Here is a 17,177-nt window from a genome sequence, read left to right as displayed (position 1 = left end):
AATTCTACCTGCTTTGATGGTTTATATTGTATTTCCCAAATGTCAAGGCTGGTGTGGCTCTGACCAATATCAATTGATGGACTAGACAGGTGGCAACTCAGTGTCTCAGCAGAGCCCTTCCCTGTGGAGGTGTTGAAGGAGAGAGTGAGCTTAGCTTTCCTTGGAGGAACCAGTTGGTTGGTTTGCTTTTCTGAAAAATTGAAGCAGGTGTGACTGCCTGGTGGGTAGCTTTTCCCAAAGTGGGCAGCGGGGCCCCTATGGCAGGGCAGAGGAAGGCAGTGCATCTTGATAGTGGCAGCCAGAGGGACAGAAATAAGAGGGTAAACCCTGACCTTAAGACCCCTCCGATGGCTAAATTGGTAGCAGCAGATGCTCAGGCCATAACTAAATGAGTCAGCAGTAGGGATCCTAACATCTTTCTCCACGGAGTCGGTGTGTGAGGTTGACGGTGGCCATTAGGTTTCTGCTTGTGCTACAGGGCATTCTTCTCTGTCCCATTTGATTTGTCTTTATTTCTTGCCATTTTCCAAGTTCAGGAATCCATAGATGAACTTGAGTCTGACAGCTTCCTTCAGGAAACAAAGTCCCTGAATTGAGGCTACTCCGGTTTGAGCAAGGACAGGCCTAGCGACGTCCCTTTGCAGATGTCTTCCTAAGTGCGGGATGGCCTTCGGAAGTTACACGTTCACAAGGCAGGGCGACCAGATTTTGAAAAATGGAACCCAGATAAAAGTGATGAGATGAATGTGGGCTTGTACCTGAAGAAAAGCAGCAAGAAAACCTCCTGGATAAAGTCTTGGGATTGCCGGGGGGGTGGAGGGGGAGAAAGAAATCAAGTCATTTTTAGTGTTCTTTATATAGCAATGCATGTGAATGAGTGCTGGATGTAGTGTGCCTTTTCATTTTCCTTAATTTTCCTCTTTTTCTCTTTCTTCCAAGCCTCAGAAGAGGAAAGCGGAAAGCCTTTCCAGTGTCCAATATGTGGTTTGGTTATAAAAAGGAAGAGCTACTGGAAGCGGCACATGGTGATTCACACAGGTTTAAAAAGTCATCAATGCCCGCTCTGCCCATTCCGGTGTGCTCGCAAGGACAATCTCAAATCCCACATGAAGGTAAGCCAGCCACAGACAGCCCTTCCGAGGAGGCAGGTACCTCCAAGATGAGAGGGGCTTTTGGTGGATGACAGTGCTCAAGGATACAAGGTAGAATGCAATGGAAATGAAGCACCTTGCAAAGAGTCCTCTTGTGAAGGTCTTTGTTTCCAGTTTACAACCAGGAACAGAGAGAAGCTTCAAAATCTAAATAACATGTATGTGGTGGAGATCCACCCCTCTTTGGGGAAGCAGCCTAAGCTGGCCTTGCATGGTGATGCATTTCCGGGGTGCTTGGAGGGGCAGAAAGAGTACAGGAAGGGCTACTGGACCTGTGCCCAAAGAGAGGGCGCTTGGACCGGCTCCCCTTTTTTGGTGAGACTGCCCTCTCCTGCTTACAAACCCAGAGGAACACCCAGAAACATCTTATAGGAGGTGGGAAGACACTAAAGACACCTGGGCTTCAACGCTAGCCCTGTGGAGGGCTCAGGGCTATTCCTGACAAGACTGAGTCCTCCCTAAGGCTGTCAGGGTTTAAGCTGTCCTAATTCCCAAGAACACACTTACCCAACATGCAAGGATTTTGTTTTCAATGTCCTAGTGAAAACAGGTTGGCTTGCACCTGTAATAGATGTTAAACAGAGTCTGTGTGTTACTCAGGTGAGATGGGGTAAAACTTAGTCGTCTGAAACTTAGCAAACTCCATAAATACTAAGGGTTTTGTCTGAAATTCAAGGAAGAAACCCATGGGATCAAAAGAGCATGTGCTTTTGAATTTGATAGACCCATTTTTAAGTCTCATTGTGCAATTATCTAGCTAAGTGGCCTTGAGCAAATGAGCCCTTAGACTTAATTTTCTCATCTGTTAAGTGGGAACAATAATGTTGAGAAGAACTGTTATTAGTATTTAAGGAGATAATATTAGTAAAGTATCTGACACAGAAATGTTCTTTAATAGTTGTGTAATTTCAACAACTATCATCTAACACCTTAATAATAACAAGTCATTTTATTGATATTTTCAATATGGTTTGACTGTTGATGTTGTTTATAAAGTTCTTACTTTCCTGCCATAAGAAGTATAGTGTGTATACATAATTAAGAATTTACTTTATTTTAAATCTTGTCAGTAATCATTGTTAAAAATTGTAGCTTTGGAAAAGTATGATCAGACAGAACCTCTATTGACTTTAGGCAAAAGCTCAAAGATTTTTAAAATTAAATCCATGGTGTAATTTGTCTTCTACCATTTGCCTTTTTTTTTTTTCTTCTCCTGGGAGTAGCATGCCCTTCATCTTCAGAATCCATTTAACCAGGCGTTCTGGTTGGTTGAATTTTAGTGGGCCTGCTTAGTTTTTACTTTAACCCTCCTCCTTCTCCATCACCTCTTCCCAAAGCAAAATCTCATGTTTTACACCTGCAAAGTGGATTTCGTTAGCGGGATGAGACTTCAAAAGAAACGTCTTTAAAACTAGAATTTGTTTTCGTGACTATGCCCTGCGCTGCTGCATTCAGAAGTCAGGTCTGGCAAATTTAAAGCTTCAGTGAGCAGAAAACTTGCATCTTGCCTGACACCTTGTAAGCTTGGTTTCAGCTCAGGGTCACTTAAAACAACCTATTTATAAACCCGTGGAAAAAAAGCTGGGTTTTCAAGAGCAGGAACTACTGACCCTGAAACTACAGAGAGATGAGTTGGGTGCCTTGATGATACAGACAGTCGGCCATGACAGTGTTACTGATGAGAGTGGCGAGGGCTCTGTGGGTCGTGGGGCCTTAGAAGGCTTTCAGGACAAATCAATAACCGGTACAATAAAGCTGTGTGCGAAATTACTCCTTTATTCACACTCATTGTGTCCTAACCTGTTGAGCTCCAACTGAGCTTTTGATAAGGGAAGTGTGAGAAGGGCTCATACAAGTTTAATTTTATCAAACGGTGTACTGTTTCTTTTCTCTGCTCTACACCTGACTCATGGGCCTCTCTCTCTTTCTTTCTTTCTTTCTTTCTTTCTTTTTTTTTAATTCTTCAATCAATTCATGGTTTTATTTTCATTGGATGTACTTGAATTTGGCTACATTTTGAAAATAGACTCCACAGGGAAACACAACGGCTATGGTTTTAGGAGGACAGAGCCAGAGATTACAAAGATGGAAAGATTTTCTAAAACAATTTCTGCCGAAGAAGTGGGGGCAGCATAGTCTATAGATTGAGATCACATGTGGTCATAAGAACCTTAGTAGCTGTGTGACCCTGGGCAAATCATGTAACCTCTCAAGCTTGCATTTCTGGTCATGGAGATACTCATCATTCGGTCTGTTTCATGGAGTTGTTATAATAGTTAAATGAGATAACGGACATGAGCCACTTAACACAGACCCCCAGGGTGGAGAAACACTAGGTAAATGTAGCTAATATAGTAATTATTGCCCGAAAGCCATCAGAATATATATTAACATTTACATTTAGAAATAAATTAGCGATATGGACTAAAACATTTCTCTAAAATGAATTTCATTGCTTTTCTCTTTTTACGATATATCTTTAGTGTTGAGAATTTAGAAAAACCAATAAATGAAAAGCATATAATAATTGACCCATAATCTCATCACACGTAGAATTAACCCTTAGTGTCATTCTAATGCATCTCTATCTCTATTCATTATGTGGATTTATTTAAGAAAAAAAACGGGTTTCCACTTTGTTTGTTCAGCACATAGTGTTAGCATGTCTGGGTGCTGGGCACTGTGTGTTTTTCCAAGCCTGCCTTTCCTCCTCAGTATACCGTGCAAGTGTTTTTATGAGCAGCAGCGGAAGGAGATGTAAATGCCTCCAGCTTCCTCGGGGTTATCTTAGATTTCCATTAAGTCTTTTACAACTTTCCTGGATGAGTGAGCATTCAGGGATTAAATAGGACATTCATAAGCTGAAATTGGACAGAAAAAGGTGAAGAGGATTGCTAAGGTAAAGAACATGGGTGGCTGAAGCTGGTTTGGCTCAGCGGTAGAGTGTCGGTCTGCAGACTGAAAGGTCCCAGGTTCGATTCCGGTCAAGGGCATGTACCTTGGTTGCGGGCACATCCCCGGTAGAGGGTGTGCAGGAGGCAGCTGGTCGATGTTTCTCTCTCATTGACGTTTCTAGCTCTCTATCTCTCTCCCTTTCTCTCTGTTAAAAATTAATAAAATATATTTTAAAAAAAAAAGAAAAAAGAAAAAAAAAGAACATGGGTGAAGGAGTGGCAAGAGAGTGGACAAGAGTCCGGGCACCTAGCTCTGCTGGTCCCGGGCCTGCCTTCTTAGGAGCTGGGCTGGCCAGGTCCCCCAAGTAGATGTTTCCCAAAGTTTCCTCCTATTCATCCGACTGAGGAGATGGACGGAATGACGAAATAACAGCCCCTTCACGTCCTACCCCTTAGGGCGGGGATGTGTTTTTCCTGCAAAGTGGCCAGTCAGTAAGGACACCACCACGTGGCCTGGAAAGAATGACATGCCTTAGACAAGTGTGTGCTGAAGTCTGTGTTAAGTTAAAGAGAACAAAGATGGTAACAGAAAGCGCTTTTTGGTCGGGAGAGGTTGGAGCTAAAACCTCTCCAAGGTCAAATAAGGGCCCCTAACCCCTTTGGGAAGGTGTAGCTCAAATAGAATGGTGAGGGAGAAAGTCAAGTTCACATCCACTGCTTTTCCTTGAAACAGTCACTAAAATTTCCCCACAACTAAATGCAGCGAGGCCAGGACCAGGTAGAACACTTGCATGCAGATTCTTTTCCAGCCGGGCTCCCCTTTGGCTCCAGAGCCTGTGCTCACTCCCGGTGCTTTTCCTTCTTCCAGAGGCTGCTTCGGGTGCTTCTGTTCTCGGATTTGCTCCTGTTCTCAGATTTGCTCCTATCCTCTCCCGAGTCAGTAGATGCAAGGACACTTTGGAAATGGAATTGTCCCTTGTGATCTTTACCACCTTTCTGCCTTGTGACCTTCCCCCCCTGGCTGCAGGGCAGGCAGTGGGCAGCCCCTGCCAGGGTCTCTCGGGGTGGTGACCTGACCCCCGGGGCCTGATTCTGCGTGAATTGAGTGGCGAGGTGGCAGGGAAATCATACGATTCAGTGAGAAGACAAATGAGCCCATCAGCTCCAGAGTGAAGTCCCTTTGTAGAAAAGGAGCAGAGAGGGGTGATGGTGTTCACTGCCAGTGGAGGTGTGACAGCGTTGACAGGGTGGCATCCCAACCCCCCGCCCCCACCCCCAGACCTGGTAGGGAAAGACTTTCGTGAGCAAGGCTTTGCTGCCACTGAATTTAGGTTAATACGGTGATTTCTGTTGAGAAAGTCATGCTTTGGGGGACCCAGAATCTCTTCTGTTGTTTTTTTCAAAAAGCCACAGTGGGGTGCTGTGGCGACAGGATCTCACCATTAATGTTTAATTTCTTTGCTTTTGTTGGTCACTTAACATTATTTAAAAGTATGTTTTGGCTGGTGAATAACACTTTTGGATTGCATTCAGAATGCATAAACAGCTGTAGTAAAACTCACTTTCTTGGAAAGGCAGCCTCCGCCGAGGGGCCAGGTGGTGCAGTGGATTAACGAACTGGCTTTTAACCTTTGGGAGACCTGGGTTCAAATCCCACTCAAGTCACCCCTGACAGATGGGGTGTCAGTTTGGTTTTGGTTTTGAATTCCAACCCCTGACTTGTTTGTCCGCGGCATACAACTCCCCGAATCATTTGGCCCAAATCTACACAATTGGCAGTTTTGACGCAGGGAGGGCCAGTCCTGAAATAGCAGGGTGCAGCAGGTCAGCGCTGAGGCATTGGCAGGGATGAAAGGGGGAGTTAACAAGCTTGTGAGCACCGGCCAGCTCGGACGGAGCCTGGCGCGGGCCCATGCAATGATTTCCTTGCTTTTTCAAGCTCTAAATTTGGGAGTGACGGGAAGGGGAAAAAGCTCCTCTCAGTTTTTACAGGTGTATACGTGCAAGCAAGACGGACTGGATTTCAAACTGCATTCTTTTTCTTTTTTAAAATATATATTTACTATAGGCCCTGTGCACGAGATTCCTGCCCTGGAGGGGGTCCCTCAGCCCAGCCAGTGCCCTCTCACAGTCCAGGACTCCTTGGTCCTCACTGCCCCATGCGCTTGCCAGTCACGAGCCCAGCTTCTGGCTTTCTGGCTGAGTGGCCCTCCCCAGGTGGGAGCTCGCTGACCACTAGGAGGCAGCTCCTGAGTTTAGCGTCTGCCCCCATGGTGGTCAGTGTGCATCATAGCAACTGGTCATTCCACCAGTCAGTGGATTTGCATATTAGAGTTTTATTATATAGGATAGGATTGATTTCAGAGAAGAAGGGAGAGGGAGAAAGAGAGAGCGAGAGCGAGAGCGAGAGCGAGAGAGAGAGAGAGAGAGAGAGAGAGGGACATCAATGATGAGAAAGAATCATTGATTAGCTGCCTCCTGCACACCCCCTACTGGGGATCAAGCCCACAATCTGGACATGTGCCCTGACCAGGAATTGAACCATGACCTCCTGGTTCATAGGTCTATGCTCAACCACTGAGCCATGCTGGCTGGGCACTCTTTTACTGCAAACCTCAGGATCTGAGCACAGGGTCACCATGCTGGGAAACACTGGCTTCGTCTCGCTGAGAATCCTTGGTGGGGACCAGACCCTGGTTCTCCCCACACCCCACTTGACTTTCTTCACTTGTCATTTCATTCAAGCCACTCAATCCCAGGTCTCAATTTCACTGTCTACCAAATGGGAACACCCTGGAGCCATTATTCTCCACATTCTTAATTACCTAAAAAAAAAAAAAAAGCATTTTGAAAAAAAAAAAGAAATTATTTTTGAAAAACATCACTAATTCTCTGGGCGACAGTCCTTGGGAACACACAAAGTGTTATCATTAAGAGAGGAATTACGTAACAGGTGACCTCTTTTGACCCCCCCCCCCCCCCAACTAGTCATTAGGTAAGTGTGCATTCTGCTGGTTTATAATATTTTCTCTGAAGATGTTGAATGAGATCAGATGACTAGACCCTTCAGAGGATTCTACCCTGGGCGGCCTCCATGGGCGACAGCACCTCAATCGTGAGCCTGGCTCTATTAGCGGGACATGGACCCACTTTATTTTTCGGGGTGATCTCATTACTCGGAGCTTCATCGTGAGATGCTCCCCTCTGGTTATTTATTCCCCGGGGCCAGCCCTCTGTCCAGTGCGGAGACTCGTTGATGACGAGTGTGCACCCGCAGCCAGGCGTTTCCCGTAAGCACGCGGTGGACGGCTCACTGTTCTTGCTTCTCCGCCAGGTTCATCAGCACCAGGACCGGGGAGAGACCTTTCAGTGCCAGCTGTGCCCTTTCACATCCTCGCGCCACTTCAGCCTGAAGCTCCACATGCGCTGCCACCAGCACTTCCTGAGGACAGAAGCCAAGGTGAAGGAGGAGATCCCAGACCCAGATGTCAAGGGATCGCCCCACCTCAGTGACAGTGCCTGCCTGGGGCAGCACAGGGAAGCAGGAGGGACAGAGCTAGTGGGGACCATGATGCCGGCCAGCACTCCAGAGAGGACTAGCCAGGGTGGGGCTGGCGTCTCGCCTTTGCTGGTGAAGGAGGAGCCCAAGGAAGATAACGGCCTGCCAGCCTCCTTTCCCCTGAATGCTGCCGACAGGCCGGCCAACCACACAAAGCTGAAAGACCCCTCCGAGTATGTGGCCAACAGTGCGTCAGCATTGTTCAGCCAGGACATCTCTGTTAAGATGGCGTCTGATTTTCTCATGAAGCTGTCAGGTACTTGAATAGGGTTGTATTCATTCTCTCTCTCTCTCTCTCTCTCTCTCTTTCTCTCTCTCTCTCCCTCTTTCTCTCCTTCTCTATCAGTGCTCTCATCTGTAAAATCAACTGGTAGGACTAGGTGATGTTGAGGTCTCTTTAAATTCTAACGGTCAGCACCTTCATACATGTTCTTGACCTTTTTTTTTTCCAGTCCTCTGGGTGTAGGCATTGCTGTGGTTTGGGGTCTAGAAGCACCAGCGATTGCCGATGACCTTCTGGTTTTTCTCCTTTATGGGCTCGTTGTGGGGGAAGGGTCAATGGTGAGCCAAGTTGGTGGCAGTTCTTTGTGTGACCGTGGCCTCTATGTAACCTGTTTCTGCAATGGGTTCTATACTGTGCTTGTGTCTCATTTTGCATTATTCAAGGTTTTTGTTTGTTTTTAATTTAAACAAATTTTTAAGGACATATGTATGAACAGAGACTTTTAGGAAGTATAGACTTTGAAAATTTGATTAAAGGATACAGATTATCTTAAAATGTTTTTCCAACGGAACACATTTTATTATGGTAAAACATACCCAACATGAAATCGGCCCTTTTTAAGTTCAGTTCTTTGGCATGAAGTGCATTCACATTGTTGTATAACCATCACCACCATCCATCTCCGGAACACTTTCATCTTCCCATTACACAGTAACTCCCCATTCCTCCCTCCCCAGCTCCTGGTGACCACGCTTCCACTTTCTGTCTCTGTCAATTTGACTACTCTAGGTACCTCAAATTAAGTGGAATTAGAATTTTCTAAAAATTATTTTCCAATTGCCATTTGAAAAGAATATGGAGTAGAAGTTGAAAAAAATTATCCTTATTGATTAATACTACTCTGACCATCAAATTACATATGATTTTTTTTTCTTTCTGTTGTTCATGTTTTCAATTTCTTTAAGTTGTGTAGTAGAACGGGGTGCAATGTTGAGGAAGGCTATTTTTCTCGACTCCCTTTTGGAATGAGAAAGGGTGTCCTGGGATTGCACTGCTTCTCATTCCATTTTTTTAAAGTATGATTTTAAATTTTAAAGGCAATGTGGAGGGTGGGGAAAGGTCAGCTGAGCATTGGTTCCGTCTTGCAGTCCCCAGGATGATTTCCAAATGCCATTTCAGCTCTTTGGAGATTGACAATAGCCTTTTAAATGGAGAATAATTGGTCACCGTCTTCCTTTAAATGGACTGTGAGTCGCGTTTCACTAAATGTCATTGCCAGGTGCATTAGAGGTTCAGCGTCACTCTGAAGACCCCATGCTCGGGGACACCGCAGTCAGGTCTTTCGGATTGTCCCCGTCACCCCAGATCTCTGCCCCTCAGGAGCGCAGCACTAGTTGGAAGAAATGAGTAAAGGTAGGGGATGGAATTGAGGCGTCACAGAAATGAGCTGCGGAGGAAAAGAGAGCAGAGAGTGTTCCGTGAGGCACCCAGACCTGCCGTGCGAGCGAGTGGAGGGAGGCAGTCCAATGCTGGGCACGATCAAGCCCAGGGACTACGGTGCCTCTGACTGCGGCACAGACAGACAGGGGCTGCTCTCTACTCCCCCTTCTCTTCCAGCTCATCTAGGGAAACTGAGCTTTTAGGGACTTTGGGTTTTATATTGAAACATTTTTTGAAACGGGGTTTGGGGGGAGTGGGCGGAGGGCAGTGCAGCTTCCTTGGTCCTTTCTTGGTGGTCTCTCCCGCTGACAGTACAGCACAAGGACTCCTTTTCTGGGTTCTTCTAATGCAAATGGCATCTTCACTTAGCCTAGCTTACATAGGGAGGTGGGCATCTCCTTACCAACGAGAAAACTAAGTGGGGTGAGTAACCCTTAGGAAGGGGTTATTCCCTTTACTCCACCACCCCGGGACGTTTTCAGAGCTGCAGGAAGGGATGGGGGGAGGATTGGGTAAAATGCTTGGGGGACGTTATACCGCTCCTTCTCAGCTCAGCCCCGGGTGCCCCACATCCATCCAGCTGTAACGAGCTCCAGCCCAGTCTCAGGGAGAGGAACAGAAGGCCCGAATTGCAGACAGGAGCTTCCCCAGCGCAGAAGCCAGTCGGTAGGCTGGGGTGAAAATGTGCACCAAAGCCTCATGCTGTGATCTGTTTTTTCAGCCAGCTATTGATGGGGACTTGTTTACGGTTTGGCAGCCGAAGTATTTGCCGACCGATCAATCGGCAGGAGAAAACAGATAACAAATGCACACTGCTTATGCAAAAGGCCCATGCAGCGATTTCATGGTGGCTTACTAAAGGTCCTGAAACCTGACGTGTGTGCACTGTTACCTAGCAACCTGTTACAAAGTCACCGGGGAGTGAGATGCATCGGTAATTTTTTGTGTGTGTGCATATTTGGATGTGAATGTAAACTTGGTGACTGTGGCAATGCGGCCCCCGGGAGGAGGAGATGTGTTAAAAAGGAGGAGGATACATTTTCTGGAGGGATTTGTGTGCTGTTGTTGTTTTCTAATACTGCTCACTCTTCGTTGGATCGAGCCCTATCGTTGATAGCTGCTGGGCCTGGCTGTGTCTGAGGCTCTGATCCTGGGACCCAAAGGCCCAACCCCAGAGAACCGAGGCTGAGTTTCTAGTTCTTTCCCTTGTCTAATGCAGTGCAGCCTTGGTGAACATCGGGCCTTGTCCCTCGGCGTCATAAGGGCTCCATTGTTCTTGGGATGAGTTTTAGCTGGGCTCTGCGCGCGCACCTGCTGGGAGCGGAGGGTGCAGCTGTTTGTGGGCACGGAGTCTGCCGAGTCCCGGTGCCAGCCACATCACTGTCTGCAGAAACGGAGCACAGTGACAGATTCAAGCGTGGACACACGTACTTGTTTCCAAAAGGGAGAGGGGAAACACTTGATTCTTTCTTGCTTGGCTATTAAGGGGAGTCTTTCTTGCCCCTTCCACTAAAGCTGAGCATAAAGATGACTTCAGGGAACCCGGTGGGATTAAAGAACAAGGGTGGAATGCTCTTTGAAACAGACTTTAAATCCTCCTCCCACCCCCACCCTGATTTTGACGTTTCCCAGCGTATGTGATTGTGAAATCAAATCCCTTCTCCTCCGGATCATCAACTAACTCTTCTTCTGCCCCAGCCCACACTTAACATTCCTCGGTCTGCAAGATTAATGCTGCTCCCTGGGACCGAGGCTGTCCAGGCTCAGCGCCATAATTGATTCAGGGAAGAGAAGGGGGTAGCCCCTGCCCCCGGCTTTCCGGGCCAAGAGAAAAAATAATTTTGTCAGCTTTGTGCAGGGTTTCTGCCTGGAAGGCAGGTCTCGGAGGCTGCAGCCCTGGGTGTTTGCAAAGATCTTTCTTGGGAGCCGGAAGGCACATGCAGGCCCCTGCATGTCAGGGCGGGGATCCAGGGCTCACATGACCCGGGGTTCACAGGGGAGAGGCGCTCACCTGACCTCAGAGCAGGCTCCTGCTCTAATGGGTCTTCTCCCCATGATCCAGCAGCCAGCAGCAGTTCTAAATGCTAGAGTATTTTTGTTGTTTGTTTGTTAGTTTGTTTTTTAAATATATTTTGATTGATTTCAGAGAGGAAGGGATAGGGAGAGAGAGAGAGATAGAAACATCAATGATGAGAGAGAATCATTGATAGGCTGCCTCCTGCATGCCCCCTACGGGGGATGGAGCCTGCAACCCGGGCATGTGCCCTTGGCCAGAATCGAACCTGGGACCCTGCAGTCCACAGGCTGATGCTCTACCTACTGAGCCAAATCAGCTAGGGCAATGTTGTTGTTTTTTAATGCCAGGGCCTAAACCCACTCTCAGAAATTATGATTTCATTGGTCTAGAATAGGGGCTAATCATTGGTATCCTCTTTAAAATTCTCAAATGACTCTCACATGAGACCAAGACTGAGGACCGCTGATGTGGAATAGGAACCTGAATCCTGGTGCCTCTCTCTCCCCTCCTCTGTGTCCCGGACCCTGGAAGGGGCGTGGCATGCGCTGGGCCTGAGGCATTCTCCGTAGGTCAAGGTTGACGTGCAGGAGAGAGGCCTGGGTGAGTCATGGTCATGAAACCCCGTGTTTCTCCTCGTGGGGCCCCATGCCAGAATTAGAAGAAGCACCTCAATGTTCTCTAGTGAGAACTAGAAAGTCTCAAGACTCCTGGAACATCGAGGGGCTGGGAGTGTCGTTACTTGAAGCCTGAGTAACAGTTGCCTGCTCTGGCCTTACATCATGTCTCTCTCTGAAAACTACACTCTTCAAGAGACATAATTGAATCCTAGCTCTCCAAATTAGAACCGAGGAGCTGACAGAATCTTGGCACCTCCGTTGCTGGCTGGGAATAGCTTTTTGTCTCTGGCTTTCGAAAATAAAAGATACAAGTCATTTCAACTATTTTTAATTTGGAAGCGGGCAAAAATATTTTTTTTTAATACAACCTCCCACATTCTATTAATTTCATAAAATTAAGGCTGACGTCATTTTAACCAGGACGTACATATAGGCACAGGCCGAATTTTTAATGTCTTAGGAGGGCAGCCATAAACAGCAAAGGTTTTCTTGTATAAGCGAGCGGGAACTGGTGAATGTATTTGCGACCCATAGGCCTGTGTTCTGCCACTTCTACCTATTTTGTACAGTTTTATGCACCTGTAGTTACAACATGGTTAAGCTATGACTGGCTGCTCCCCTGTGCTGTCTTACACTGGTGTGCGCTGCTGGAGGAGGAACGGGAGATGCCCAGTAAGCCAGGCCACCCTTAATGCCTGGGGGCTCCTATTGGCTTTGGTAAAACATCTGAACAAAGGAGCCTTCTTTCAACTACATGCCATCCGTGGGCCATTCGCGCCCTCTGACTTCGGTGCCGGTGGCTCTCCCAAGCCCACGTCTAGGTCTCTTCCCCAGTGGGTTTATCTTGAACAACCTTCCTTTGCGTCTTCAGTTTGGCCCTTCTTTTTAACCCACCTCGCTGTTCTCATGGTGGGCACTCACTGAGCATGTGCCTAAAACTCCTGGTGTCACAGCTGCGTGTAGGGGCCGTCTACTCCCAGGTAGCCTGATGCCCTTTGGAAATCCTGGATTTTACTGCTGACCCTGGTGGTGAGTCCTGTGAGAGGGAGGGTGCGATGCCCTCCTGGTTTCCAGTGACTTGCTACTCCTGAGACCAGGGCTGATCGATCTGGGTCACAGGGAGCAGGACACGAAAGCTTGGATGGGTCCCCACAATAGATGGGGACTTTGTGGCATTTACTCATTGTTTCTCCCCCCCCCCCATAACAATCACTTATGTAGTGTTTACTTTATTCCATAACGCATGTGAATTCCATAGCAACCCTGCAGCAAGACGGCATTCCCGTTTTACAGATGAAAACGAAGAAACAGAGAGATTAAAGGACTTTCCCAGGTTTACACAGCGAACATGCGGTGGAGTTGGGATTCTAATTCAGGGGGCCTGGCTTCAGCATTCCCTCCCTCAGGCTGCGCACACCCCAAATCATTGAGGAAGCAGCGACACCGGACCCTGGCTCTGTCCTCTGTCCTTTGTTGTAGTTAGCCAGGGTCCCCAGCATTGGTGTGGTATGCTTGGTGTCATTGGAAGTGGCATTAATACTTTTAGGCATTAGTTAATTATTTCATGCCAATAGATTACTAATGATAAGGCCAATTTACATTTCTGTAGAGCTTTCTATTGTATTTCCAAATACGTTGTTTAGTAACAAGCACGTATTTGAGGAAACTAGGATTTGGTGTCACATCCTGTAAGTGGGTCAAGACTGGAATACAGATCTTTCCTCACCGCAGTACACAGAGTATTCCCTTTGCTAGAATTGCTCACAAAATATTTTTTTATTTTATTTTGATAGACCCCTGGGAAAACTTATCGGAGTCTACATTTCTGCAAAATGGAACCCAGTTCATTTTTTTCTTCCCTGAGGAGTACACTTTCTTCTACTCACTGCTGCTGTTACTAATCTACTATTATTATAAGCATTATTACTAATCAATTGTGTTTACAGTGAGCCAGGCACTGTGCCCACAGCCTCATGTAGTTTCTCATTTAATCCTCCCCACAGCCCTGTGGGGTCAATGATATTAACCTATTTTGTAGACGAGGAAGCTGAGGCTTAAAGGTTTCAGCTCCATGGGACGGAACAAAGATCCTAATTGCGAGGCCTTGGCAAGTGACCACTTTATTCGCTATTACCTTTTTTTTCCTCTCAGTTGAGCAAACTGTCTTTTGACCTCCGTCTGCTCCACTGTTTATTTTCCTTGGCTTCAAACCATGGCATCATTTCTACATGCTAATTCAGTTGCTAATCTGAGTAAACTTTTTTGTGTCTTCAAAATAGACCTACAATCTATCGTTACAGGTGCAGCCCTTCCTGGCTGTCACCTCAAACTTAGACAGCCTGCCATGCCAGCTCCCTCCCTGACGCCTTCTCCACCCCAGCTGCCCCCCACCGCCAGGCCCTCCAAGGCATTCTGGAGGACCCTCCTTCTAATGCTTCCTGTCTACTGAGTAACCCTATCCCCTCTTCTCCAGAAAAATCTCTGCCGTCTGCACCAGCTCATGGACCCAGCCCTCTCATTGCCATTTCTCTGCCTTTGCCTTGGTTGCTCAGGAGTCTGGTTATTTGAACTGTGGAGTCCCCTGGCTTTTTCTCCTGTTCCATAAAATGGGAAGGGGAACTTTTATAAAAGTAAATAATAATGTGATTAAAGCTAAAATCACTATTTGAATGCACTTCTGACCCACAGTGGTACTTCCTGCATCTCTGTAGAGCAGTTCTAGCCACTCGGGCCCCATCCCTTCGATGCTCTCCCCCTACTGCCTGGCCCTTGCAGACGCTGGTCATCCTTCCAAAAATAGCTCCCACTTCCGTTATTCTGGTCTTCAGTGCTCTCCCCCATTGTGAATTCCAGTGATACTTCAAGTCTTTATCACCCTGACTGGTGCTTGTATTATGACTAGTTCTTTCTATTGCTGTGTATATTAGTCTTGCTTTTCAACTATTTCAAGTTGCTGGGTGGGAGGTGGGAGCGGGGGATGGGGGGAGGAATGTTTCTTTTATAACATCTTTATCTTTGTATCCTCCACAGAGCATTCTATAATGGGTTATAGGAAAACTTTTCCATTACTCATATTCTGGAAGTCAGGTTTTCAGAGGTTGTGATATTACTTCACTAGAAAAAGATTTGCAGATTCACAGTCACCTCCATAAGCTGTAAGAAAGGAGGTGGAGTAGAGTGTGGTCTATAGAAAGTAAGCAATTCATGTAAAGGGAGCCCCACAGGGTGTGAGTGCCTTAGGGTTCTCATGTCTTATGTCCTAGGACCTCAGCTTGTAAGCGCCAGGTCTAGGAACTAGAGTCCATCACACAGTCAAGGAACAAACTTGTCCAGAGCATATCAGCTCAAAACAATAATCATTTTCTTCCTTTATGATTTTATGGATTGGCAATCTGGGCATGGCTCAATGGGGTGCTGGCTCCCAGTCTCCCCCGAGCTGACTTCCCCATCTGCAGTCCATGGCCAGCGTGGCTGGGGGCTGGCTGGTCCAGGGTGACCTCACCTGGGATGGCTGCTCTCTGCTCCCAGGGTCCCTTGTCCTTCCTTGGGTTAGCCCAGGCTCACTCACACGCAGCTGGGCTGGGTTCCAAGGAGCGGGCGAAGTGCACAAGATTTCTGGAGGCTCGACTCAGAACCGGCCCAAGGTCAGTTCTATCACCTTCTGTTGACCCAAGCAAGTCCCAAGTCCAGCCCAGATTCAGAGAGTGGGAACACCGACTCCACCTCTTCATGGGAGGAGCTGCAGAGTCTCATTGCCAAGGGAGGGCTGTCAGGGAGGGAAATCATTACAGACACTTCACGGTCTACCTCAGCCCAGAGTTCTGCAGGGTCTCCGGGTGTTCTGTAGTAACAAACATCGCTTAAAAAACGGATGGAACAAATCAGAATGTCGGCATAATAATGGAAAACGACAAGTGTAGCAATCAAGAGGAGATGTCATTTGGGGCAGATGGTCACCAACTTCCCTGAAAAGTGTTGGAAATATATTATCCAGTCTTTAGGCTTCCTTTTCTCCAAACTCCAATCATTTCTCGCTGTTCATGCAGTTCATTCTTTGGCTTGAATGGTATGAATTTAACGTACAGCTTTCTTTCATATTCACTCCCGGCTTGATGGGTTTTCCAGGATTTGTCCTTCCTGCTTTTGACAAGGGAGATATCCTGTCTGTTAAGTGGATTACTGCAAAGAGCTAATTTTGCTCCGTATGTGTTGGGTTTAGTAGTTAAATACAAAGAGAAAAACCTTATTATTTATTTATTTATGCTAAAGTTCTTGAGGCTCATTGTCAGTCCCCTTGGCTCCAGGGGCTGTTTTGTTTCCTTTGTCACCTTGTCTGTAACTGCAGTGGCCCTCGTTGATGACCTGTGTAGTCTTGGATTTGGGACATAGATCCTGAAGTGTGGCCAAATATTAGCTCAGGTGGGCATTAATGAAAAATATGAGATGCTTAAAAGGTCATTAAACACTAATTACAAAACTACTTAAGGCAAATTAAGTAGTTTACCTTATTGGAGAGCAAGGCTTAAGAATATTTAGCTAATGTTTTGAACATTCTATTGTATTTAGATATAATATGCTTAACATCTAAAAGTAATATTCCACTGTTATTATTATTTAATCAAATCTTGCATTTCCTTATGATTTTAGAAGGCCGTTTATTTATTTATTTATTTATTTATTTATTCTCACTTAGAATACATTAAATTGTCAACAAAGCCCAGTTTTCCAGCCTGATCATACATACTTTCATACACTTACAAGGGAATAGCTTTGGTTTGTGATCTGGAGAGGTGGGCTCTGATTCTGGTTTCGTCGCTAAAAAGCTGTGTGGTTTTAAAAGGGTCAAATCGTCCTCTAAGCCTTTGTTTTCTTATTATAAAATAAGGGGTTGAAAACGGTAATGATGTTTATTTTGTTGGCTTGTATTTTAAACAGTAAACCCATTTCCCCCCCACAAAAAAAGTCTTAAGAGCAGACTCAACATATAAAATACATAGAACATATATTTTTAAATATAACTTTGTTTTTTAAGTTCACATTTATTACATTTATTTACTTAAAAAGTCACATAATTAAGAAAACAGTTTCTATTGGGTAACAAAATGTGAAATTAGAGTTATGATCAAGTGAAGTCTTGAGCCTACAAGGTGAAGCACCTGGTATATTTCTAAATTTATTTTGCTTATTGCAGATTTGAGAAACACCATTTACACAGGAAAATGTAAATGAGGGCAGATTTCAAGGAATTCACCTTGTAGTCTCAGAATCCCTCTACC

At 46.1% G+C, this 17,177-nt stretch overlaps 1 protein-coding gene across 5 annotated transcripts in view; it reads left to right on the top strand.

The window, feature by feature from the left end:
- Positions 1 to 17,177, top strand: part of ZNF827 (zinc finger protein 827) — a 163,417-nt gene that overhangs the window by 39,747 nt on the left and 106,493 nt on the right. For all 5 annotated transcript variants that reach the window (XM_036423643.2, XM_036423646.2, XM_036423649.2 and 2 more), the window contains exons 3-4: positions 940 to 1,112; positions 7,380 to 7,860. In XM_036423643.2, the coding sequence (XP_036279536.1) occupies positions 940 to 1,112; positions 7,380 to 7,860 (654 nt within the window). The remainder of the gene's footprint in view (positions 1 to 939; positions 1,113 to 7,379; positions 7,861 to 17,177) is intronic.

This window comes from Pipistrellus kuhlii, unplaced genomic scaffold (genome assembly GCF_014108245.1).
Source record: "Pipistrellus kuhlii isolate mPipKuh1 unplaced genomic scaffold, mPipKuh1.p scaffold_m20_p_8, whole genome shotgun sequence".
Taxonomy (NCBI): domain Eukaryota; kingdom Metazoa; phylum Chordata; class Mammalia; order Chiroptera; family Vespertilionidae; genus Pipistrellus; species Pipistrellus kuhlii.
The sequence above is the reverse complement of the archived record's forward strand: the minus strand, read 5'-3'. Positions and strand labels throughout refer to the sequence as shown.